The sequence below is a fragment of the Anser brachyrhynchus genome (assembly GCF_964034855.1).
Source record: "Anser brachyrhynchus genome assembly, chromosome: 20".
NCBI lineage: Eukaryota > Metazoa > Chordata > Aves > Anseriformes > Anatidae > Anser > Anser brachyrhynchus.
The window spans coordinates 9,325,848-9,352,481 of record NC_137713.1 but is presented as its reverse complement, the minus strand read 5'-3'; the positions used below and the strand labels follow the sequence as shown (position 1 = coordinate 9,352,481).

The following is a 26,634-nucleotide window of genomic DNA, read 5'->3' as shown; positions in this document are numbered from 1 at the left end:
TGTGAGTACTTGCTTTCCTTGGCCACAAATCTGTTAGTTTTGTTCTGTTGATTTTGAAAATGATTAACTTTCTGTAATGAACCAAACTCTGCTATCACAGTGGCTCTGTAGGCAGTCTCTGAATGTATTTGCTGATGTCTGTGTCTCAGATCCGAGCACAACTAACGACGGGGAGGAATGTCACCGCCGTCCTTTGACCGTTTCTAAGGGTGCTGTGCTATCTTCAGAGTTGCCCTTGGCATGGGTGGTCATGCAGAGTTTTACACAGTTCATACAAAAAATAGTGCTCCTTTTAACTGGGTACTAGCCTTCTCATACCAAACTTCAGAACTACATTACCGTAAAAAAGGTGAATCTATTGCTTTCTGACCTTGACGTTGAGTAGAAAGCGAACAGGCAACTACTGCGAGGGGCATTTTTGTCTTTGGAGTTCAGCTAAATTGTACTTCGAGTCTCACCAAAAAGATGGCAAAGTGTTTTGGCTAACAAACAGATAGACTGTTTAGAAAACACCAGCCATTTCACTGTTTGCAATTTTCAGTGCTATTTGACTATATAGTCTTGTAATTAGATGGTGTAAAGTACTTAACATGTTACACAAATATGTCAAAACGCATTAACAGCACAAGTGTTCTTTACTGCTTTCCTAGATACATTTCACAATATGTCGTACTAGAATTCACCTCTTGTCATTATTTATAAAACTGCAAAGAAGTTAAGATCACCAGGATGGAAATGATTAGCATGAGACTGTCTTTCTTTGCTAAGAATATATATTATTATAATAATGTACAGAGTGAAGCATATAAATCCTTTCTCAACTAAAAGAAGAAGACAGCCTGGAATAAAACCCAACAAATTATGTTTTTCCATATTCACTCAGATCAGCTTTCTGTTGCTACTTCCTAACTCCCATTCAGATCAACTGCTTCTTCACAGACTTTTGGGTTACCTCCAAACTTTGCATTTGAATGCCTTTTAGCCATTATGTCGCTTTTGAATGGCACTCAGCTGTGCTTTCTGAATTGTGGGGAGGCCGGATGCCCACCTGCTTCTGGGAGGGGTCTTTTTCCATAAAACAAACAGCTTTGCAACCCTTTACCCTGCCTAGGCAACAATTAATTGAGTAATTTCCTTATAAATGAGAAGATGGGACTTGTGGTTTTCTTAAAGACCATCATCTGTGCCGAACTTCCCAATAACCCCTAGCAGTGTCCCCTCAGATACGTCCTTGTGTGTATGACCAGACCCAGGGAAGTTGTGTCGATTCCTTGGGATCCAGGCAGGTCTGGGGAGCAAATGTCTGGAGGAGACGCTTCTGGTGCCAACCTGCAAGCGAGGCCAATGGGGGTGCTCTCCTGCCCGCTTGCCTCTCCCGGGGAGGCTTACGGGCTGTTTGCAAACTGAAACGATGCTGTTGCTGCATCCTACACATGCTTTCCGGCTCTGTGCAAGCTCGGGTATTACTTCCATACACAGTGTAAGCTTTGCAGTTTCAAAGATCTAATCTAATAATAGATTGGTCTACATTTGCTGCGTTGCCAGAAAAAGACATATGTTGTCAGGCAGTCGAAGTCAGCAACAGTGCTGAAGTGGAAATGTGCTGAAACATGAAGAAGGCAGAAATCCAGAAGAATCTATCCGAGGTTTGGCTATTAGGGAACTAAAAATATTTTCTTCTTTACATATATATGCTTTCCATGCGTAGTTAGAGAAATGCTGCTTGCCTGATGTCTCAAAGCGATTAAAGGGCATTTCCTTTCCTTTCTTGGCTGTGGTGTGAGAATACAAGATGCTGGTGGCATTCAGCTTTTCTAGGACTGGTGTAAGAGGGAAGAGAAATGGCTGGAATAGCTTGAATGGAAGAGGCACGTGTAGTATGGCACACAAAGAAATACGATATTGGGCTCCTTCTGTCACTGATGCCTCAAGACAATTTGAGTTTCACTCAGTGGAAATAGATGCGATGGTAATAAATTTTCCTGCGCCATATATTTATTACACAGTGTTTGCAATTCCGATTTTTCATTTTTAGCTTTTCCCTAAGAAAAAATGCACGGTTGGCTTGAACAAAGCAAATATATACCCCAAGAACTACTGCTCTTCTGTGGGCTGGTGAAAAGACTGCTTTTAAAGTCAAATAGCTCTGTGCTGCTGACCTTTTGCAGAAACGCTGTGAGGTGGGGATTGGGCTTGGAGCTGGGATATGAAGATGTGAGGTTTTGACATGCTTTCTGAGCCAGCAATTATGGGATTTCATCTGTACGTATCCTTTAAATATCATCACTTTTAGACTTGTGCTAAGAAAATGGCATCTGTCAACGTTCATGCTTTTTCTGCTGGGTCAGTGTGTGCACACATACATTCATTACCATTGTGGAACAAAATTTCTCTGTAAATCTCATCGCAGATCAGAGAAAGCTGGTGTTGTTTTTGTTGCTTTGGTTTTTTTTAATATTAGCGTTTCCTCCTTTAAGACCACTAGGTTCTCCCTTGTCAGCATGCATGTGGGTGGGCGGCCTGTTAGTTGCAAATAATTTTATTTCAGTGACTTCTCCAGGGAATTCATCTGCTAACTAATAAATATTGATACCTCCTGGGAGCCACCTGGAGCAGCATACCAGAAGTCCCTTTTACCCACCATAGATCACCCATCACAGGTAGCATCCTTGTGCAGTTAAGAAGTGAGAATAAAAAATTGGGGCTGCTACTGTTTTCTGCTTCTCTTGGCACTATTCCTGGAGAGAGTTGAGTTAGTAAATGTGGCTGTCACGGTAGCTATTACCAATGACACAAAATAATTAAGTTGTGGTTTCTGTTGTGGTGGGGCCACTGCTGTATTTTATAGTGATACATCTGTGCTAGGAGGGAGAATGTCATGCTTCATTGTCCTGACGGATGCTTCTAGGAAAGCAGGACGAGTCTGTAGAGGCAGGTTGTCCGGTATTTTCCATTTACATGAAGCCCTGTAGGTTGCGTGGCAGATCGCTAATAGAGCTGCGTGTTGTTTCTTTGGTTTTCCTGCTGAGGTGATGGGGAGGGCAGCAGCCATCTCGTTTTCCTGCCTGTTGTTTTTGGAGGGGATAGCTGCAGTCTTTGTTCTTTTCAGCCAGTCAAAAGACAGCCCACGCCAGTTCTTAGTCTGATCCTCTAATCAAGTGGATGCCTCTGTTTTCTGATGTGGGGCCACCATGGTGGGGCACCTGGCTGCCACAAGACCTGAAGACTTTGGGACACAGGTGCTGAGAAGCCCTGGTGGTGTGTGCTTGGTGAGTCCTGCTGAGTTGTATGGCGTACAGGAATTACACTGTAAATGCACTGTGAAATTTGGGGACCTTAAGAAAAATCCATATTTTGCCAACATCTAAATATTTTCTATAGCTGGCCTCATATAAATCTGATAGCATTACAAAGTGCAGTTGCAAAATCCTGCTCTTTGCCACCTCTCCGGTGACTTGGGCTGCAGATGCGGTCTGGGCGCTCTGGCGTGCTGCTGGGGACCAAGGGTAGAGGAACAGAGGTGGAGGAGGTCTTTTTTCAAGTAGACTTTGCTGTACGTAGGTTGGTATGTGTCAGGGGAAAATAAAATCCTTCAGCTCTCTGTGGCGTTAAACCTTAAGGCTGAGGCTTTTCTTGTTTGTGTGTCTACAGCTTGAGAACCTCACGTCACTTCTATTTTGTGTCTCGTGTTAGGGGTGACATTGGGCTTGGTGTTGAAGGAGATGGAGAGGCCGTGCCTCGCGTGGCCTGAGGTGTGAGGAGATGGGCGTGGGGCAGAGCGGAGGGAGGCAGCAGAGGATGGAGAGGAGGGACGCGTGCCCTTGGGCTCGGGTGCACGGCTTGCTGCCCTTTGTCTCCTCACCTGCAGCTCCCCCAGGGAGGGAGGCTTCCTGCAGGGATCAGCAGCGGGGTTTGGGATGCTGTCTGCTCCTGGGAAGAGGCTCTGAAGCAGTAGGAAGAGGTGCAGGGGCTTTGTTTGAGAGATCAGCCTTCAAACATTGATGTGGCAAGCAACTTCAGGGGCTAAACGGCAAGAGGGGTTCACGTGTGAACCATGGGGAGGCTTTTGGAGTAGGTCGGAGCGATCAGTGGGTAGGCAGAGCCTTTTGCTCTGTGTTGGGGCCACACAGCAGGTCCTGGGCTGTGATGGAAAGCCTTAAGGGATACGGTAATTAAGAAAAGTAGCTAATAACTAAGTCATAAAAATAATATGTGTTTTACCAGTTCCATGGTGTATAGGCAGGCAGCAGGGAATGTGGGTCACGCAGCGTGTGCACGCAGAGTGGCTGAGCCAGGAGTAAAGTCTACATCTGTTAACGCCCTGGGCCACTCCGTACGCACCAGGCTGTGGCTCTTTCCTCCAGCAGAGCTTGGGGAGGGAAAGGGCCTCTGCTTTAGCTGGAAGACCTCAGCTCAAAGGCTAATCCCGTTCTGCTGTTTGCCTTTGCCAGGTGCAAGTTCTTCAGCCTCACGGAAACCCCAGAGGACTACACCATCATCGTGGATGAAGAGGGCTTCCTAGGTAGGTGTCAGCGTGCGCCGCTCCGGCACCCGACCCGCGGGGAGGAGGAGGATGTGTCAGTTCTTGGCGAGATCATAAGGCAGAGTGTTTGTAAAACAGCTCTGTTTGTCACTGCTCGTGGTGCAGCTACAGAAGGTGCTTTGATCACTTAAGCACGCTGTCTGTGCTGCTGTGCTGTACAAGGCGTCTCGCACGCAGAATATGAATGTGCTTTAATGCCAGGAGAAGAGGACACACAAGTCTTAAAGAGCAGCTTAAGCATATTTGAAAAAGCGAAACCATCTGCATATTATTATGTTAAAATGAGCTGGCCTTTGTTCCCAAGCCTCTACGAGCACACCACATCTTGCACCTCCAGCTTGTTCCTCCAGCCTCCCTCTTTAAAAGCAGCACTTGAGGATGAGCGCTTGGTATCAGCCCCACACCCATCGCAGTGCCGTGGAGTTGTGAATCAGCTCCTTTGGCTGATTGCTGAAAGCTGGGATTTATCCCTCTTCTCACACCCATCTCTGTCCAGACTGTGTGCCACCAATGCCCACGGTGGCTGAAGGTCTCTCTCTGCCCACATCCAAAGTGGAGCCAGGCAGTTGTGCGCCAAAGAAGGCGCTTGGGAGCTGCAGATGCTTGGTGTCGGGCAAGTGTGGATGGAGAGAATAGTTTGGCTTTGCGGATGGAAATAGTTTGTAATAACATTTATCATGTGGGGAGGTTTTGTTTGTAGCAGTGTTATTGAGGTAGTGGAATGAGGAAGTGTTGTGCAGCTATTATTATTTTTGTTCAATTGCTGCTTTCTGTGGTTGGAATTCAAAGTCTACACATTTTACCGGTTCGGAGAAAATTCATTAAAATATGAAAAAGAAGGATTTCATTCCTGAATAGGAATTAACTGCCAAGTACCTACTTGTGACACTGTAATATTCAATGGTTCTGTGATACCCAGATCCTAAAGAGAAAATTAGGAACTATACCATCTTTACTTAGTACAGATTCAATGTTTTATAATCAATACCATTGCTGAATTATTCCCCCTTCTGTTTCAGGAGTACTCATAAACATAGAATAAATTATTACATTTTGGAATACTATAATGGTGGCTTAAACATTTTCCTAAAATAATCACTATGTTGACAATAGGTGGATGGATCTTGACAGCTATTGCTGTTTTGTAGTTTGGGAGTTGTGGGGTTTGCTTGGAAGTGGAAGTCACGTGTTCTGGTTTTGTTCCCAAATGATGTGGTGACTTATGATCCTGCTGCCAGAATGTCCCTTGTTGCATTTGTTCAGGTGGCATATGCATGAACATTTTATTGCTACTATTGATAATATTGTCTTTTCTATTATGGGTGTTAGCTGGGTGAGATGAATTCAAATTTGGTCTCCCTATTATAGTAGGATGCAAAACCTACCTCTAAGAGCTTAATTATAAGAGAGAAGTCACCGGAGGAGGAGAATTTTTTTCCCAAGGACTGCAGCATGTGGCAGAGCAAGAAATCCAGAGATTCCCCTCCTCAGGAGGGAGTCTGCGTCACTGAACCTGTGCTGTCCATGTGGATTTGCTCACCTTCAGTGTCATATTAAAGCTGTGATATCCGTGGGGCTCACTTCTCTGCCCAGCTGGCACAAGGTAGATCCCTCAGTTCAATCGCTGGTGGCAAATCTGTATTGCCACCACCCCTGCGCAGCCTCTAGCGTTACCAGGCCATGCTGCTGTTTCTCTCTCTGGAAATGATTCCAGCTTGAAACAAAGGTAAGCTCAAACAGAGGTTTTGCTCATCAGCAGTGGGGGTTTGTGTTGCACTGTGTGCCAGTGGTTGTACTTAGAGCAAATCCTGGGTCCAGCCAGTCCTGTGTCCTCGAGGAACTGCATGTCCTGCTGCTGCCCCGGGTTTTCTCTGTGAACCAGACAGTGCTGCTGCACTCCAAAGCAGCAGTCCTCTCTGCTTGCACCCTTTTGACTTTGCTACCTTGGTTCTCATGTGCATGAGAATTTATTGCTGGTAGTTACAGTACCCATGTACCTTCTGTTGGCTTATGGTTTTGACAGCACGTAGCATCCCTTTTGTCAAATGCACGGTGTGCAGTTGGGGTGTTAAAGCGGAGATTTGCAGGGGTAATGGTCATCTTACAGGCAATGCAGGGGAAGGAGGGAAGAAAGGGGCACATGAAGGTGATCCTCTGCTTCAGCAGGGCATTGAAGTCAGGTGCAAAACCCAGCATGAGTAGTAGTGTCACAGAACTGGCAGCTTCGTCACCTTACCTTTGCTGGTAAGTGAAAGACTTCTGCTGGCAAGACTCATGTTAGGAGAGTTTAAATGATGCAGAGGACACAACCCCGTTCCCTTAGGGGGACTGTGTCCAGCCAAACCTCTTCTTTCTGAATTGTCACCACCCCATCCAACGCTGCTGTCTCAGGGTTAGCCCTGCTGGGATATCCCCGCTGTTGCTTCATCCCTGTTTCTAATTTCCACGTGCTGCAAAGTTTTCCATGGTCTGAAGGAATTCAGGACCTAAGTGTGAAAGAGCTTTGCTTCGCTCCCTGCTTCCCCTCACCCAGTGGCTATAAGCCGCCAAGGAGGAGGAATCTCACTCGGCCTTCACATAAAAAGTGCAATCAGCCCACGGACTCGGGGAGGATCCAAACCTGTACGAGCTGCAGCCTCCCACCTCCTTGCAGAGCAGTACGAATCATCCCTGCCTCAAGTGGATCAGCTGCCTCTTGGTCTCACTAGGGAGGCACTGGGTTCAGCTCCAGGATTGCAGGGCAAGTTCACCTTTGGTGAGCAGTGTCGGCTGCAAGTCCATCAGCAAGAAGGTTTTTTTTTGTGGTTTTTGTTTTTTTTTTCTCCTCTCCAGGTAATTTTTCTTCTTGCAAGGCTTAAGAAACTTGATGCACGTTTCTGAAGGGTAGGCATTTCTTTGAGGAAATTTGGGGCTTTTCTCTCTCAGGCACTGATATGAATTTTTGCTGTGGCAGCAGTGAGAGGATTGCCCTGGAACCTTGAGTTAGCCAGGCCCCTCGTCCTGCACGGCACAAACAGTACTGCGGGGAGAAGAATAGACTGGAGAAATACTGGCACTTTCAGCAATCCTTGAGGTTAACACTTCAAGCATACTGACATGCAGTAATCATTCTTAACTGTTTTGTCAAAAAATAATCCTCAGGCTTGTTTCCCTGAGAGAAGCAAGTGAGCTGGGCTGGGAAAGAAGTCATTACTTCTCCCCAGAAAACGTCTGCAGTGCAAAGCCGTAACCTGCTTAAGCATTCATCATGCTGGAAGGGAACGGCCACAGCCTAATTCTTTGCTTTAATTCCCTGGCGCTGAGGTGGGGATTAGATCTGCACAGAACCTCGTTTGTTCCAGGCACCGTTTCTTGGGCTTTGGCCTGTTAATGGGGAAGAATTTTATTCAGCGAAATGACACAGGGGGACCGTGCACAGAAGGCTCTTTTCCTGGCTGATGCCGAGATGAATTAGCAGAAGGAGCTTGGCCGTGGGCCCTCCTCTGTGAGGACAAGTGGCTCGGCTGCTGGGCTGCGTGGACAGCCGTGTAAAGTCCTTGCGTTTATCACCTGCTGTGCAGCCAGCACGTGGCAGAAGAGTCAAGTGGCTGCTGCTTCCTGACGTACAGGAATATATGAGTTTCATCTGTTTTTCTTCCCAAGGTTTGGCTGAAAGCAGGAGCTACCTGTGCGTGGTGCAGATATTATCACAGCCCCTGCGCTCCCTGCACAGTCTGTCCCTCTTCCAGCCTCCCTCCATCATCACGGGTTTTTGTTGTCTCACACAGAGAAAGCAAAGCACACCTGGAGATAGCCATGCTCTCTGAAACCCACTGGGAAACAGTTGCTGGCATTGTGGTGCTATCCTGGAGGTGCCATCTGGATAAAATGGTGGGTTTGGGGGGATGATGGTGTGGCAGCGTTCCTCCAGTGGCATTCCTAGCAGCTGTCATGTCCAGCATCTCTACCATGTATCCAGAGGACCTTTTATTGGGGGGAAAAGGGCATTTTGGGTGTGTGGTTTGTTATACTCATCTCTTTTCTGATCCTGGTGTCTTCAGCTGGTTTGTTTGCAGTTTTGTTCTTCCATTTTTTTTTCTTCCCCTGGAAGTCCACTTCTAGGTTTAGCAATAGTTCTGCTTGGGTAGCTCAGCGAAGAGCCATTCACCTAGCCCCGTTTTACATTGTTTCTCCAATTGTACAGCACAGTGTGAAAGGAAGAATTAATGCTCTCCCTCAGCCACCTGCGTTCTCTATAAGCCATATGAAGGAAGAGCCCACCCAGTGTCACCTGTATAAATTGGTCCAGTTGCGTGGATGTGAGAGATGTCTATGGTTTACCTTCAGATTATTTATTTTTTCTGTATCTCTTGCATCTACTTGAAACAAAGCTGGGGGGTTTGCAAAGACCTTCCCAGAATGACCACCACAGGGCCCTGGCTCTGTGCTAGGGCAGAAGGAGCTCCTCTATAACAACATCTCTGGGGCAAGATAGTCACTGCACCTAGAAGGCAACAAGCTCTAGTTTCTGAGTTTCTGCCCTGTTCATGATGGAAAAAGAAGTCCCCCTTTTTGACACCTGTTTAAGGGCAGCATGTGGAGTTTGAAGGCGTCTTTCCCCATTGCAGGGAGAGCACCGAGCCTCTTGCTGCCTTGACCCAGCCTCCTCTGTGACCTTGGCAGCTGTTGAGTTGCTCCACGAACATCTGCATAAAAGGGTTTTGTGGCAGTCTGTCACCCAGGTGAAGCTGTCCTGAACAGTGTAAAGCAGCCTCTTGCTAGGCAAGCACGCTGCCTGCCCAGCCTTGGCGTTGGGCTGGAGGCCCTTCCATGCAGTTTTTCTCTGCAGGCAATGAGCTTAAGTATCAGAGAAGGGGGAAAGAAATCAAATGCTGAGGTTAAGGGAGGAGTGAATCCCTGTGGTTTCTGGGCTGGCAAACATGCTTCTTCCAGTTTAAGGGAACTGAGGGTGAGTAGGGGAATGCAGCACTTTGTACTCTGGGCTTCTGTCTCCCGGAACCAGCCAGCCCGTTTCATGTTGGTCACTGCCAGCAGCAGACTTAGGTCCTGACTGATCTCTTCTGGATGGGAAGCAGGGGAAGGGTACTTGGATTTCAGTACTGAAGCAGCAGGGGGAAACACCTCCTTTGGTGCAGATCCCCTGTGTAAATGTAGAGCAAGGCTGTCAGTCTCTCCACACGTGGGTTCATCTCAAAGTGGAGGTGGCAGTCCTTCCTTTAACCTTCTTGGGCTGCCTGATGTGGGTGGTGACTTCCCTAAGGCCAGAAATCCGTGTATTTGCACAGCTTCCAGAAGGAGGAGGCTACTAATCTCAGACCTCACAGTAAATTGCCCAGTAAGTTAAGAATAATGGGACTATTTGAAAAACCTTGACTAGTTAGAGTGGCAGAGATTTTGTCAGAATTCTTAAAACGTTGACCTCATTCTAATAAAAAGAAAGGATAAAAAGAAAAAAAGCTCCCCTGCTGGCAGTGCTTTGTTTTGATAACCATCATCCTCAGACAACCTGTTCCCTATCTGACCTTGGACTCAGGACCATCGTATACTTTAGTACCACATTGAGTCCCTTTTTCAATAATATCAAAATGGTAAATTGCTTTCAGTATCCTCTCTCTCATCCTGTATATAAAATGGACAAGAAATCAGCTTATAAATAAGTGCAAGCACAGAACCCATCTAGCTGAGTGCAATCTGTAACTTTATTTAAAGATACTCGGGGAAGCAAGCTATTAGATACATCTGTTTTTTTTTGAATATTTCTCCTGTAACTATTTCTCCTTTAATTTTTTATTGCCCAGTGACTAGGCCTTTGTATCTCAGGCACGGTGGCTTAATTTGCTTGCTGACATTTATAGCGCTGAATTCCTTCCCCTGGACCGCCAGGAGAGCCGGCTGGTTGCTAGGCAGAAGATGTTTTTCTCTATTAAACACGTGCACAATCACTCTCCTTTGGATCTCTGTATTGGCCAGACTATACTGTGTCTGTGGTTTTCAGGTTTTTTTTTTTAAGTAATGTGGTATTAATGACCTAAATACAAATTAAAAACACGGGGATTTGACTACGGGCTAATGAGGGATATGTGTGCTTGCTCAGAAGGGTTTTTGCTGCAATGCATGTGTGTCAGTGTAGATCGATATGCATGTTGGGGGGCTGTGATGATGTGGGATTTCTGACCCCTCCTGAGAGGCAGTAAGGTTTGGTACTTAAATCTTTTGGGGGAAGGGAAGATGAGAAATCTGTAATATTCCAAGGTCTGGTTTGTGTCACCTGGGTAAAGGATCACCTCAGCTTCTCCTTAGTGCTGACACGTGTATGGGTTTGCAAATCTTGATCGCACATATTATTCCTTATGTTTGTAGCCTGCCACGTAAAGACTTTTGGTCCAGTTTCTCTGCTCCTATTTAAAGAAATACTGCATAAATAAGACATATTTTTCACTGTTTCTTCCTGCAGATGGGTGTGTATCAATATCTATTTTTGTTTCACAGCCCGTGGTGAGAAAGCCCAGACATCTCTTCCTGAACCACTTGACTGGCCATGATTTCCTCCTTTAAATTTATTACATCTTGGCTGCTTCCTAACACTTTCCAATCTGAGACAGATGAGTAGATAGATACCATGGCTTGCTCTTATCAAACCACTCTTATAAACGCAGGACCTAAAAAATGCTTTTCTGGCTGAAACAATGGAATGATTCACTGAAATTTTAGGTTGATCTCTAAAAGCAAGATACAGCTCAACAGAGACGTAGCAGCCCTGCTTGTTTGTTTCTGCTGGAGAGCATTTGGCCATTTGCATGCTGTTTCCACCAGTGGATTTATATATATATATATATAGAGAGAGAGAGAGAGAGAGATTTTAGGCAGGACTTAAGGGGAGTTGGTTGATTTGGTTGATTGCCTGTGTCTGGAGCTAATGGCAGTGTGCTGGCTTGGTGGAGACAAGCCAGGGCAGCAAATGGTGCACCCCATGGCCAGGAAGGGACAAGGCTGTATATACCCTGTAAAACTTTTTGAGCATTTGTATATTGAAATATTGGTAAAACTGCAATTAGGCATTTTTTTTTCTGTGCTTCCTAAGTGTTTTTTTTTTATAGAACACCCTGTGAGAGATGAGGAAGTGCTGTTATCCCCCACCACAGGTCAGGAACTGAAGCGCAGGGAGAGCTGAGCATCTTTTCCAAGAGGGATCGGTGATACGGCAGTGAAATAAACTCCTTTTCCCAAGGCTGAAAGCATCCAACCCTCAGTTCCCAAACTCTGCTAGTAAGTTAGACCACACCATAAGTTTCAAGCCTCACTTCTCTCAGGTTCATCACCTGATGAGGAACTGGACTTCCCCACCTTGGCATCCCCTTCGTAAGTGCTGTGACCTTAATCTAGAAACGATGAGCCTACACTAACCATCCTAAAACACATAAAGAGGGGATGGTCTTTCTTTTCCATGTTGAGCTGACAGCAACACATAGGCCAGCCATCATCTTCGCCCTGTGTCTGTCAGGCCGAAGTCCTGTGTCTTCAGGGTTTGTGGAAGGGCCGCCCGCTGGGGAAACAAACCTTTCTGCAGCGAGAGACTTTGCTGTTGCAGTTGCAGGGTGAAGGGACAAGGAGTTGGAGCTCAAGTCCCCAGGTCTGCTGCAGGCTTCTCTCTTTGACCTTGGACAAGTCTCTCATTGTGTCTCAGTTTCCTCATCTGAAAAATAGGGATAATCCTATTAAATCACCTCGTAACAGGCTTTATAAAGATTAATTAGTAAACATGTGGAAATGCTTTGATAGTGTAACAGGCAAGGGCCGTGATAAATAATAATTGAGGTAGCTTCTGTCCCAAAGGATTCACAAAGCCTTTTACAATGGGTACACTTGCAGACCTGCTGAATAAATCATCCCCACAGTGGAACAGATTGGAGATTATGGTGGAAAAAGCACCCTTTTATGAAAAAAAAAAAGTTCCATAATCTTTTTAAAATCTTGTATCTTAGTGTTTAATCTTGCTCAGGATTAAGTCATACAGCCTCAAGGTTACAGTCATACAACTGTTAGGAATTCGTGGCTACATCTTCCAGTCTTGTTTGAAATGTAATTATTTGCACTGCTCTGTCAGCCCGGTGAAATATCATCTGAAATGCAATTTAAAAAAGGAAGGGGAAAAAAAAAAAACTCCTTGGGCTGTTTTACTTGAAAATAGAAAAGAATTGAAAACATGAGTCTATCCACATTGGTTTCCTTTTTTTTTGGTCGTCTTTTCTTTCTAAATTCTTGGTTTTTCAGCAGCAGGCACTGCTTGCTGCCCCGTGCTGGTGGGAACCTGAGCCCTCCGCATGTGTCAGGGCTGGGTCCTCCCCACCCCTGGCTTGCAGATTCTGCGAGCAAAGCCCTTGCCAAGAGATTTTGAAATACAGGGATTTTTTTTTTATATTTTTTTTTTGTCAGGAAGTGGGAAATGTGCTGATTTCTGCAGTTCCTGTAGCCCAATTGCCAGAGACGAAGTCCTCGGGTCTTTCAGCCCATGGAGCCTGTGTGCTCGTGAAACCACTGAGCGCCGCGGGCAGGCTGGTGGCCTCGTGGCTGGAAGCAGAGAGCCGTGCTCGGCAGGTTGGGGACATCTTGGTCATCGCACAGAGGGGGCATCAAAGTGCACTTAGGAGGGAGTCCTGGGCAGGGGGGCAGATAGACCCGTGTCCATGCTCTGGACACATTTAGAGCCAAACTTTTTCATCTTTCATTGCTTACCATTAAAAAAAAGCTAATTTCTTCTCCTTTCTTCCTTCTCACAAGCGGACTTCAGCTTGTGGAGCTCGGATCTGGTTTTGATTTTCCAGGTTTGCTCATTATTAGCGGTGCATTATCCCGTGAAGAGGAAGGAAGAGAGCAGCCTGATTTCCTGAGAGCAGGCTGTAGCCTAACCTGGATTTGTCTTCCTAACTTGGTTCTCCAGCGAGAGTGGACATAATGATTATTTTTGGAATCCACCTTGCCATGTTCTGCACTTTTAGCCAAACATAATAATGATGCTTTGTTTTTAGAGTGCATTCATACTTCCCGTCTTATGATACCCCTGTGAGGTAAGAATTTTCCCCCACATATGAGGAAACTGATACACAAAGGAGACTGAGCGACTTGTTTAACATATACATTTTGTGGGACGGTTCAGTTTTTGCCTGAACTTAGAGCCCAGATTTCCTTTCAGGTGTCTGTATTTTAAAATTGGACATCACCTACCACTGTATCCGAAAGATTTGAGTATCTCTTCTAAGACACTGCTGTAAAAACTCGATTTTCCAGCAACCCTCCCAGCAGTCTGTAGCAAGTCACTTACCCCTCCCCTGCTTGCAGCCAGGTGGGAAGGGTGCTACCACATCATAACCACCCTGCATTATGACTCAGTTTCCTCGTGCAGTGCCATTTGTTGCTAAATCCGTGTCTGGCCTGGCCAGGCCTCCTTGCTCTTCTGCTGCTATCAGAGTTGTTTCTCATGGCAGAAATCACAGGCAGAGAGCTGAGAAAGGAGGCCGCCATACACATGTTTTCCAAATGGACGTTTCTGTGCGTTTCACCTGATATTGCCAGTCCCATTGGAAATGCATTCCTCCTTTGTGTTTAATTTTTTAAAAAGCCACTAAGAAAGTATAACCAGCTTAGTTTTTAGATTGCTGTCAAAGTTTAAAGTTCCAGGGATTGCAAGAGGAGAACTGATTGAAAACAAGACCAAAGCAGGGGTTTCTGTGTAAGTGTTTCCTTTTATCAGTCCTTGATTGCTCTTAGTGGACACTTGTACTGAAGGTCTTTCCTCAGGACGTGCTGATTATTTAAGTGGAGAGAAGGCAGTGTCTGTGCATACATATGGATTCACAAGTTCCCAGTCTCTAAACAGCTACGACATCAGCCACTCCAGAAGGACCAGTATCATGTTATCCTGTGGCATGATAGAAAAGGATAGTTGCATGCCCTAGTTAGATGTTCAGTCCCTTGGAAAGCAGAGAAGCTACTTGTCAGAGTCAGGATTTCAGAGCTGGGCTCTGTGTTTGTACAGCTTCATTTAATTCCAAGTTACCCTTGGGTTATTTAATTTCCTGACAGCTGCAAAAACAGTGTTCTCAGATAACAATAGCCTCTAATTAGGCAATGTGCCTAAAATGGTAGAATGTTTTATTTGACCATGGCACTAATATTTTGCATGCAGCTTACACATGAGAAAGTTGAACAAGTTGCATTTCCAGCTTCCCTTGGCAGAGACGTGTCTATCTTGTGATACTCAGTGCATAATGCTAAAGGCATGCCCGCTCTTCTTCTACCCCTGTGGTTAAAACACTTCTCATCTTTTTGGACTGTGTCATCAGTAAATCTGTCTTTCAGCTGCAACCACCTTCCAGAAATATGTTTTATCAGCACAGCAAGACTAACAGGACTTGCACAGCTGAGGATGTGAAGCATTTTAGAGACACACAGGCAACAAGAAAGCATGTGAGATTTACCTGTAGTGGAAGGCTGTAGCTTCTTGGGGGTTATATCACAGTGCAGAGTTCCCCATATGTTGCTTTTATGGCTCACACACTTAGTACACAATCAGGCAATGATAGAAATAAACATACAAGTCAACTCTTCTTCCAAATCATTTATTCAATTTGGAAAGGGTGTTAGCGTCAGGTTATGTTAATTAGATCCTGAATCATGATTTGTGCTTACAGAAGCTTTATGCAGTGAGCTGTACAAATTGATGTTTTCTGAATTCTCTCCTGTGGTAGTGTTTGTTCAGGAGTCCTCTCTTAAGGTTGTCTTGAAGTCTTGAATCCAAAAGATTTTTTTTTCTCTTTTTCACTGTTTTTACTCTATTCTAAGTCATTCCAGAGCTCGAAGTTCTGATAATTCCCAAACCAAGACCTCATTGTTGCAGTCCTGTAAGCATTTAAGCTGCCATTTAAATAACCATAATGCGAAATTGCAATTCCTGATGTATTGGATACCTATTTAAGTCTTGCAACTTTAATGAGTTGCTTACTAATCTGCAGTCAGAGCTTTCAGCTGCGCAGTCTTTACACCCACGTCCTGCACCACAAACCAGAGGGCTCTTTTTGAAGGGGGCTTCTGGTATGGATTCTGTATGTCCATTTCCTTTTAGGTGACTGATACCCTACTCAGGCGCAATAATGTGATGAGAGAGGAATTGCCACATCAACTGCAATGTATAATAACAGTGAAGACCTCTTGTCTACGTTAATCTGCACTTATCCTGTTCTGTTGAGACACTGATGCATCTCAGAAAACTGGGGGTGTCAGCTCAGGTTCGCTTTTGGCTACAAGAGCATGGCCCATGGGATGGATGTCCTCTGCGTGATGTCTGCAAGGACAGGAGATGAGCCAGGAGGTTCCTATCCTCCCTTCCCTAGTAAGTTCATATAAATAAGAACACTTAATGCTGCAGCCCCAGAAGATGAACAGAAAGAATCACAATAGATCTGGATTTATTCAAGTATATACAACAAGTATATGTATGTCAGTCTGAATCACAGCGTTTTAAAAAGCCAACCTCCTGACTCAACAAACCTCATTGAGGTGTAAGATGTGGTTGGCAGCAGCTGACTTCCTTCAGAGTATCAGAAAAAAACAAGTTATTTTCCCTTTTCTTCCATAATCCCTCTCCTAGCTCTTTGCATACCATCTAGGCAAAAGATGGTAGACATGTTACTAGTTTTCTTTGCATCAGTTTTGTCCATTTTCTCCTGGGTTTGCTCTTGCAGTGTTCTACCAAAACATTTTCATTTTTATTTTGCAAGACTTACCGATCCCTCTTCAGTTCCAGCTTCCCCTCTTCCATATTTATCGCGTTTCTAAAGCTGGAATGAACCATATCGCCACAGTCAGTCTGCATTTATTTTGAGTTGTTTGTGGAGTATGTGAAATTGAAGAGTTTCATAACATGAGAGGTGGCTTTGCGAGGGTCGGAGGTTCCAGGAGCACCGGGTGTGTGGCTGACATGCCCTGGGAGGGTCCCCAAAAACCTGATTTCTTTATTTTTGTATATTGTACATTGCTGAGCAGATTGTAAGTACTAAATAAACGGTAATCTCTGGAGTCCTGCTGAAGTAACCGTGTCTGCGAGGTATTTATTTCACAGTTGTTTTTCTCTTCTGCTTCTCCGGGCTTGGGTAAAGTGTTTATTTACTGAAGCACTTTGAGCTGAACTTGTGTAATTAAGAGTTGCCAATTTATATAATGCCTGTGTGTATATACCTATATTTGTGCATTTATGTGTATATATTTCTACAAGGCTATGGAAGGGGATTCAGTGAAATTATTTAAGCTGTTCTTTTAAAGAAACCTGTCCTTAAACTCTAGCTTAAAACTGCAATATATATTGGAATTTCAAGCTTTGATATATCTACTGAGAGCACCTGCCAGGATCTAGCGGTCCAGGATCAACGCGATGTTTTCCTTAGTTGGTGAATTAAATAGCTCACAATAGCAGACATAAACATCCATAAGTGAGAACAATCCAAGGGAGGAGGGCATCCCCTGGAGCTGCCCGAGTACTGCTCTCAGACCGCTGAAATCCCGAGTGATAACAGGTTTTAAGTTGGGTGAATTAGGGGTTGGTTTGTATGTTTGCTTGTTGTTTTTTTTGTTTGTTTGTTTTTAAAGCTAGGCCTGAGCATTTGGAGATCTGGGATGAGGACTTAGGTGGGTCATGGTGTGGATCAGCCCCTGGTGGATATCTGTTTTGGCATTTCAACCAGTGAACACGAAAATAAAACAGGCTCTCAAACAAGCTCTCTGCTGTTTGCAGCAGACAGGAGTGCCTGCTCTGATGGATGTTTACCATGTCTCTATGCTCTAAACAGAGATCATTTTCCCCCCAGACAAATTCATTTTTAGAATTTGTGTAAACAAATTCTTGACCTAGATGAATATTGCAGCATGCCACAATGTGCCTGGTTGAGTGGCTTGTACGTACCTTTACAAGGAAATGTATTTGTGTGTCCAAGAATCAAGGACAATCCATGCCAGCTTCTCAGATTGCCTCCCAGCTGGATGAAAGGAAACCACAAACTGAAACCAGTTTGTTTTCAAAAGTACAACCTGCGTCTCATAAACACGAAGTTCAAAGCAGCTGCAGAGTATACTTCACCAACCCCAACAAAAAACACTGCTGAGAACAGGAGGTTTAATATCAACGCTCTTGGTGGAGCAGTGGCTGCACCTTTAAGGCATGTGCACCTGCTTAATTTTAAGCATATTAAGCACGTATGTTCTGCCACTGGGGCTTAGAGAGTCATTCATGTGCCGAAGCCAAATGTGGATGAAATATCCAAAACATCAGGGCCCCTACATGTGCAGCCCCACAGAAAAGTGTGGCTTTGGAGGAAGGGAAGGGGGTTGGAGGGAGCCCAGCTCTTCATGATGGGGAGGAGGAGGGCAAGGGCAGTTTTACTTGCGTGAATGCCTCGTTGCTTGAATATGTCCGGCTTGGATTACATGGTAGGGGGAACTGATGGTCTGTTGGCAGGGCAAAACTGGATTTCAGACAGGGCTCTTCCGTACGGCAGAGGAGGCACGTGCTGGAGTGCTTGTGCAGGGCTCCGATAGCCCCCGTGGTGTTTCAGGTTGTGCTTGGTGCCAACCCTCAGTCCTTCCCCAGGACTCATTCAGAAAGTTTCTGGAGGGAAACGTAGAATGAAAAAAAAAAACAACAAAAAGCACTATTCTATAGAGATTCCTGTGGTTGAGTTTGGTATGTTTTTGATGGGTTGCCCTAAGTGGGGACGCTGTTGTCAGTTTTGATTAGTTGGGCTGCTGGCGTGGGGCGCAGCCTGCCTCCTCGTTTGAGAATGGAAAGATGATGCTTGAAAAGCACTCAGTGGAAAATTGGGAAAAGAAAACGAATTAGACACTGCTTTTCATCTGCTGCTTTTCCTGCTTTTGAATTTTTCTGATTTCTTTTCCCTAGTGAGCTAGAGGCAGCTGGGCTCTGGTCCACGACCAGGTCTCCTAGCCTCTGCTACAGCTTAAAGAATAACAGCAATGCGGTCCAGGGAGCAACAAGCTGAAATACTCACGTGCTCAGCAAGTAGGTTTTTCCAAGCAGCCATTGCAGAATGTTCTAGGTGGCAAGAAGGGTTTTTAAAAGAGCACAGAAGGTACCTTATTTCCAAGTTGAGCACGTGGCAGGGGCTTAATGTGCGGGATTTCCCATATAGAAAAGTGCTGGTTTAATGAACAGTACGTTAATGAGCGGACAGTCTCTGTTGCTGGATAGTAACAATGCGTATTTCTACAGCAGGTAGGTGTGCTGTGATATATTGTGTTTTTTCTCCCAGCTTGCTTCTTCAATTCTTCAGCAGCCTGGCTACCAGGAGGGACTCACGGGTCAGAGAGTAAGCTTGATTTGGCCTTTTTCAATGGAGGCGAGTGTAACCAGGCAGCCCCTTGCCAGCCTGTGTCTGATTTGACCTGGTCGTCTCCGCTTTGGCCAAGGAGTGGGATGAGAGCTGGAGATGCTGCTGCACGTTGGGAGGGAGCTGGTGTGACTGCCGCAAACACGTAGTGTTTAGCGGGGTGGGGAGCACTTGATAGAGAGGAGGCCCTTGCACTCAAAAATGCCAGAGAGAAATCGCGTGGAAAATTCTTTCAACTAATGGTCTGAAAAATATTCTGCAAAGGCTATTTTCTACCCTTACTTCTAATTACATCTTAAACATTAATAGCCTGAGCGACTGGAGAATCGCACACACTAATGTCACAGTTCACTTGGAGCAATTTGTTTTGTAAGATAATGAACTGTGTCAGCAAAAGTTGAAAACTTGTTATAGGTAGAGCCGATCGTACCGCCTTGTGCGAACTGCGCCCAGTGCTTCCAGTAAAACGCCCGAGGCCTTTGCCTGATTCCCTGCTGGATTTGGTTACCTGGGATTGCATTGTCCAGCAAGGGGACCTGACTTTGTTCTGTTTTTTAATTTAAACCATTCTTGGGAGCATCTTGGAAGGAAATGCTGCAAAACACTGACAGCCTTTTCTTTGAAGAGCTCCCGTGCTGTGGCAGGGGAGGTGTCTGTGCACCCGAAGGCACCTTTGCCTTCCTTGTTAAAACTGTTCAGCCCTGGTGCAGAGTTTTGCACTCTGGAGTTTTTCAAAGTGTCTGAAATGACACTGAGTCTGGGGTATGTTTTCACAGACTGTAGTGCAGATCGTGCCTGCTGTACCCCTGGGTTTGGGAGAGGTGAGAGGAAAGCCAGCTTTGTGCCCCTGCCTCTGTGCTGCCGGGGGGAGCAGGGACCCTTGGGGTGGTGGTAAGGGAGGTTTCTGGCCCTGCTGTTAGCATTGTAGTGCAGAGGCAGAAGAAAGTTATAAACAGCGGGGGTGTAGGGTCAGGTGAGTGGGATTGGAAGCTGAGAGTGAGATCAGCAGCGATGGAGATGAGGACACGCTGCTGCTGGGGGGGATCTGGCACTGAGGGGAATGAGGTGTGAGACCCATTCCCTAGCTTTGGGCAGTGGAAGAGGCCACAGCTACAGTGGCAGTGCTCACAGCAGTGGATCTAAATGGGCTGGCTCTAAGGAGCAGTGAAGCTCTGATGCAGTTGCAGTTTTTCAGCAGTTTTCTGTGTGTAGGCCAGTGCTTACACTGGTTTTGTTCCTGGGCGTTTTGTTTAATATTAAAAGCACTTGGTATTATTAATAGGGATGATGCCAAAATTCAGTTGGCCTGGGATGATATACCTCCCCTTGTGTCCTCTCCATTACACAGATGCTCAGTTGCAACCTTAGAGGCTGCTGCTTGCAGCCCCAATCCCGGAGTGCCCAAAGCTCCCACGCTGGGGTGGCGTCTGGCTCAGGTGGTGACGGAGGCTGCTGCAAGTTGGAGACTAAATAAAGGAAATGGCAGGAAAAGAAAGAGTGGTTTCATGGTAAATAGGATGGTGACCCTGTCAGCTGATGATAACCGCTGCTGGGCTGTCTCCTTCCTTCAGAGCGCTCAGTATTGCACCACTGTAAACAACATTTTTATGTGCAATATAAATCCTCAGCCGCTGTGCTGGAGTGGGCTGAAGTCATGCAGGCTCCAGGGTGATGGTTTGTGAGCAGCCTTTTGCGAGGACCCCCTGTTTTTAGTTCCAGGTGCTGAGCGGGTGTTGAATCCCCACTGAGGCCAGCGGGACTTGGGCATGTCCGTGTGTGCTTCGCTGGCTGTGCCGCGTCCTTGCGGGCTGAGCTGTCCCGCTGGGGGCTGGCTGCGAGCTGTGTGGTGAGATCCCTGAGCATCAGGGAACGCGTTGCTTCCCAAGCATAGGTAATATTCCCCCAAATTTCAGGCCATCATGGGATTCAGGAGTAAATTGTCCATACAGAGAAGCTCCGCAGGTGATGACCAGCTATATTGAGAAGAAGGATCACCCTTTTCATTAAAGACATGTTTATAGGAAAGTTTTAAAAGGTTAATAAATGGTAAGTTTATTATCGATGACGAACACGATGAGTCCAGCAGGTCAAGGCATCTCTATCACCTGTATAAAGGGCCGTCTGTGCTGTGACAGCCCAGCGTTTAAGGTTTTCTTTCATGTTCAGGATCAGTTGGGAGTCTTGGGACTGGAGAGTCGTCTCTGACTGTCAGGTTCAGAAGAAGTCCAGATTTGTTTACCCTAAGGAAGAGGTCATGTGAGTCCACGGCAGACACAACGGCTTTGTTCCGCGGGAAGCTTTGCTTCTATGCCCTCTTTCATACCGTGCTGTCCCGTGGCGCTTCACAACAACAACAAGGCACAGCAGAGCTGAAGAAGTTAGCTATCCTCTTATTTATATTTTTAGGACCCAAGATTGGTGTGGCTCCATACAAATCAGTGTTTAGCTGCTCCAGGGTAGCAGTTATGAAACAGGCTTGAAGGGGGTAGCCCGAAAAAAGGCAAGTGCCTCAGCCGAAGAGCATGCCGAGCAGCAGGGTTGCCAGCAGGGCTGTGTGCCCGTCTCCACCGATCAACTTGTTTGAGACAGGAGGGTAAAGCTGCGGAGCAAATGTTTCAGTCTGCAGTGCCTGTAAGCCTCCGTGTCTGGGGCATCCGTCATCTCTCTCGATCGGCTCTTTCGGGACCTGCGTTTATATGAAGATGCCTGTTTTATTTCTTTGCTCAACAGCTTGCGCTGAGCTTCTGCTAAGTCCTGTCATGGGACTTTATTTGGCTTTTGATTCCCTGCAATGCGCAGAGAAATTCCACTTTGCACTTCTCTGATCGTGTCTGCAGAAATGAATTTAAAATATTCTTGTCTGTGCTTACCTCCTTTACTCTCCTAACACTTCTAGTGCTGTAAAAGCAGCCAGAATGCAGTTTGCTTATGTGCTTTGTCTTCCTGTGTCAGATTGAAATGTAAACTCTTGGGGGCAAGAACCATCTTTCTGAAACAAGCACATGGCTTTTCCTGGTGGCGTCTCATCCGCTGTATTAAAACTTTTATTAAAACTTGTATTAAAAACTTAGGTGGTACAAGCCTTTAAAACAAAACTGCGTGATAAATCAAATTGCTCCCAGCTGGCAGAGCATGCTGAAGATACCAATGTCTGCTTTTCTGCTTGCACTGTTCTTTTTTTTTTTAATTAGCACCTCCCCACGCAGGGTTTCCCTTCCCTGCGGGGTGAGCAGGTAGGAGCAGTGGTGCCCGCTCAGGGATCCGCCCTCAGAGCCCCCCTGGGTTACAAACCTCGCTTTTTGGAGGATCTCCAGAAGCTGCAGCAGTTACTGCGAGTCCGAATGCCCACCTTGGCTTTCAGAGAGCGGGGCTGAGGCCGTAACAGAGGAGCAGGCTCTGGCTGTGTCCAGCCGAGTAGCACCTACAGCTGGATCCAGGAACTGCCGTGGGACTGACGCTGGGAACCGTGATCCCCCGGGCCCCTGTGCTGACCACCAGTCTGCAGGTCTTCTGCACCCGCTAAGTGGTTCCTGCTTTTAGAGAGCTCAGATGAGCACTGTTTACCCATCTTCTTTCAGGCAGACCAATTTGAAAACCTCTTAACTGGCATTATTTTCCAAACCTCTCAATTCTTCTCCCTTTTGTTAAACATTTGCTTTTCTCCACGTGATGATCTGCAGTAATGCAAATAATCTCTCGCTGCATCTCAGGAGAGTAAACACTGTGGGGAGAGTTGTGGGGTTTTTTTTGTAAGTAATCTGTTTTTTTTTTTTTTATTTTTATTTTGAATGGAAAGCAACATTTTACTAATCTTCCAAATCTGTCGGCTTAATTCTGTATTTGTTACCAGCGTAACCTTTTGTCCCTGTAGCATTCTGGGCAATTTGCAACCTGTGAGAAGCTTATAGATATTTTGCTCAGCACGAGTCAGCAGAAGGCCCTGGCTTGATGAGCTGCCAGCTCTCCTGCCCCAGCCCAGGCAGGTTTCGGTGTACCTGGGGCTCGGGGGACATTGATGCAGTCTGAGAGGTGCTTCTGGTAGTTGGTGTCACGAGCCTGTGGCAGTGCCTTTAATCAACGTGCTATTGAAGAGGCCATAGGCTCTCTATCGCTGGGTGGTTTAAAAGAATGCATTAAATGGAATTGGGAAGGATCTAGGGGTAATGGCATCACCAGAGACTGGCTGTGTTATGCCTGATGATCGTTCAGCCTTGCCTTTTTACATTTCATATTGTGTACATTACAGATGTATGCACCTCTCAGCACCAAACAGGGAGAGAATCACGTCACGTGCTGTATAAATGTAGGAAGAGGTGGTCCATGCTCTGCAGATTTGGTCTTAAAAACCAGGCAGGCATTAGGAGATGGCATGTTAGCCCAGTATTAGAGGGGGAGAACCAAGGTACGGAGAGATGCTCTGCAAGATAATCTGTGGCAGGGCCTTGTCCCAGCCCCCCAAACCGATGTTCTGTGCTCTAAATGGCCCTCTCTTTGCTGGAGCTAGTTTAAAAATACATGTCAGTGAAACAGAGCTTGCAGACCTCTTTGGCTGGGTGCCCATAGCTAATCACTGGAGACTTCACAGTGAGGTCTTTCAGAGTGTCTGTTTGATTAATGGTCCATATTTCGCAGATCTGAGGCTTTTTATTTTATTCTTAAATTTATTACATATCATTTATAAGAGTTAAATATGTTTTAATTCCATCTTAAACACGGTGAAACAATTTCTACAGTGAGGTTGGCGTTTTCACCTGGCAGCAGCATGTTTGTGGAGGCTTGTGCTTGGGACTGCAGCTGGTTAGTTGGGATTTTTTGTGCCCCTCTTGCATGCACTTCCCCAGAAGTCTCGTAAAAGTACGAAACCAGCGAGCTCTGAACAACCACCAGGCTGAACCTCAGTGCATCGTGCCTCGAGGTGTTGAGGGATAGCTGCTGCTCTCACTGGAGAGGGGATTGAGGTGTCAGGGGGGATTGATGCAAAGGTGTCTGCAGAGGGGCTGGGTGGGGAAGGGAGCTGTAGTGTGCTGAGATACGGAAATGAGCAGGCCAACAGGGAGGTGTTAGCTGCTGCCCTGTGTCACCTCCCGGGCACCGGGCTGGTGGGCTCAGTGCTTTGGGCTCAGGCGTGAGCACACGCTTGTCGCAGAGCAGGGGTAAAATCCAGGGGTCCTTTCTGCAGCTGCTCTCCTGCCAGGCTGCTTGCAGTGGCTGATCCCTGAGCGCAGGAGTTGCACGTGGAGCCCTTCTTAAGCAGCTCTTCATTCTCCCGCTGGCCGGGATGCTGGGAGCTGGACAAAGGAAGCTCCTGGTGGAGAAGGGCTGTCCTCTGTCCTCAGAGAGTCCAGCAGTTTTCTTTGGCCCAACCTTGAGTACGTCAGAGTGAAACCTGATTTTTAAAAGTTCACACAGTCTGCACACTGCATCCCTTCCTTTTAAATTAAACATCCTTTTTTATTGCCCCCCAGTGAGCCCACATGGCAGGAAGACCCCCAGGCGCGCTCCCATTGTGGCCGCTCTGCTTGGGGCCGGGCTGTTTGCTGCCGGCTCAAACCAAGTGCTGCAGCAGCAACTGCACGCGTCTGCTCGATAAACAGCACCCGGCCTTATCCTCAGCTGCTGGTTCCTGAGGACTTCTCTTTTTTTTTCCTGCCCCATTTGCATACGTGCATGAACAAGCTGCCGATACCTGCGTACAACCACGTAGAAGGATTCGTTAACCAGGGAGTTAGCTGCTGTGCCGTGCGTGCCCGCAGCGCTTTGATCTTGGGAAGGGCACTCAGCAGCAGAAGCAATCCTGCATCCAAACCGGTATCAAAAGCCTTTATCCTGAGCACCTGGGGCTGGAGGCTCGGCAGGGCAGGGTTCTTTGAAATGAATTAGGAGCATTTCTCCCGAGAACTGGGAACATTTGTCTCTGTTAAGCTTGTTTCTGCTATTTCCCAGTGCTGCAAGTGATCAGTTATTGTAAAATCCCTTAATGGTTTTTATAGAGAAGAAAACCATGACAAATGCAAGCAAACTTGCTGCTTTTGCTTGTTTTGATACTTGTTTCTCTAATATTTTCTGTCCTAAATGACAAATGGCCGTATTCTTTGTGGTTGCTGAGGACCACTTGCAAAGCACTGTGGAGCAGGACTCCCATGCATTCATAGCTTCCCAGCTCCAACAACTTCTTGAGCCAGCTTTTCCAGCAAATTGCTTTTTTCTCAACTTAATTACTCAAGACTATAATACCTAAGTGTCAAAAGTCCACAAACCAGAGCAAGGCAGTATTCCTCATGCAGTAATATACCTCGCTACATTTGATAAGGTTTTTGTAAGCTATTCCATCTTCCCCTAACTGCATTTTAGCCCAAACCTAGCATCATCATGCCAGCTAACTCATTTTTATCCCTTCTGCTCCCACTTTGTCCTCTATTCTTCTTTTTTTTTTTCACTTGCATTTACGTGACCAGCCCTGCCAGGCTTTCCTTCTACACCGGGCTGCAATTGCTGCCTCCAGAGCCACTCTCAGTAGTGGGGTCTGCTCTGTGCCACGAAAGCTTTTAAGGGCAGAAAGCCCTCTGAATTTACTCAGTGCACTCCAAGCAGCTGCATTTATATTTGTTCCCTCTCTGCTCTCGCAGGGTTGTTTTTGTTCCTGTGTGTGGCACCCAGCGATGTGCTCAGCATGATGCCTTCCCCTCTAGGTAGCCCTGGTTTTGGTGTATTTATAAAGCTAGCGCGAGTCAGGAGAGCATCGGTGGCCTTACCAGATCTGGGGAGGTGGGAGAGTGAAACGGCAGAGGGGAGCAGCTAGCTAGCAAAGTGGTTATGTCAGATGATGTCTTCTGCTCTTTCTGGAATCAGCTCATTTGTTTCAAAGAGGACGAGCCTGAAAAAAGGCAGAGTTACTGAGAGTGCTGTTTGTTAGGCTCTGTGCTGGGATAACAAAAGCAAAGCGAGCCCTTGCCTAAGCCCGCAGGGCAGCGTGATGCGGGAGCTCGTGTTGTGCCACTGAACTGGTTTTTATTTTTGCCTTCAGAGGCAGAACACCCACCTCGGCTCTTTTTAGGTCCAGAGATACAAAATAAAGGAAAAGGAATATTTCCAGCTTTTGGAAACTTTCATTTTTTTTCATGCAGCACCTAGTTTGGAAGCAAAAGTCTCTGTTGCTCTGCCAGTACGGCTGTTCCGAAGAAAAGATTAAAAACATATATATATGCCAGGGGAAGATTTTAAAGGGGCACCAACTGGCATTGATCTTGCTGGCAGATAAAGCAAATTTCCGTCAGCTTCTCCTCAGCATCTTCTGCGTCGTGCTCCCCTCCTTTATTTTTATCTTCTGAGCTATCATCAGTAAGAGATTTAAAAAAAAAAAAATAAAGAAAAAAAGATAAACAACGACCTTCCAGTATGGAGAAATTTAGTGTCTACACAGAATCACAGCCTGTCCCTTTAAACTACAGATAAGCCTTAGTGGAATTTCTATTCTGGGAATAGTTAATTCTGTTTGAGGTTGGGCAAGAGAGAAATGCACATAGGCTTAGTAACAATATTTTTACTCCATTTGATTTTTTCTCCTAAGGATTTGCCTCCCTCGTTTGATAGAAAGTGCAATTATTGATCAATTTTCCGCTAAGAAGAAGATTTTAAAAAAATAGAAAAAGAAAAAGACGAGAGAGAAAGAAGAAACAAACAAAAAGCCCAAACGAGAGT

At 46.0% G+C, this 26,634-nt stretch overlaps 1 protein-coding gene and 2 long non-coding RNA genes across 3 annotated transcripts in view; 2 read left to right on the top strand and 1 right to left on the bottom strand.

Moving 5' to 3' along the window:
* The window catches only part of CASTOR2 (cytosolic arginine sensor for mTORC1 subunit 2), a 127,668-nt gene that overhangs the window by 60,230 nt on the left and 40,804 nt on the right, over positions 1 to 26,634 (top strand). The window contains exon 2 of the mRNA XM_080562719.1: positions 4,452 to 4,522. Coding sequence (XP_080418845.1) covers positions 4,452 to 4,522 — 71 coding nt within the window. The remainder of the gene's footprint in view (positions 1 to 4,451; positions 4,523 to 26,634) is intronic.
* On the top strand, positions 4,533 to 18,231 carry LOC308180680. Its single transcript, XR_013941122.1, has 2 exons — positions 4,533 to 11,809; positions 15,663 to 18,231. It is a non-coding gene; the product is annotated as an uncharacterized lncRNA (long non-coding RNA).
* Positions 23,452 to 24,712, bottom strand: LOC308180681. Its single transcript, XR_013941123.1, has 2 exons — positions 24,623 to 24,712; positions 23,452 to 24,300 (listed from the first exon to the last, which is right to left on the bottom strand). It is a non-coding gene; the product is annotated as an uncharacterized lncRNA (long non-coding RNA).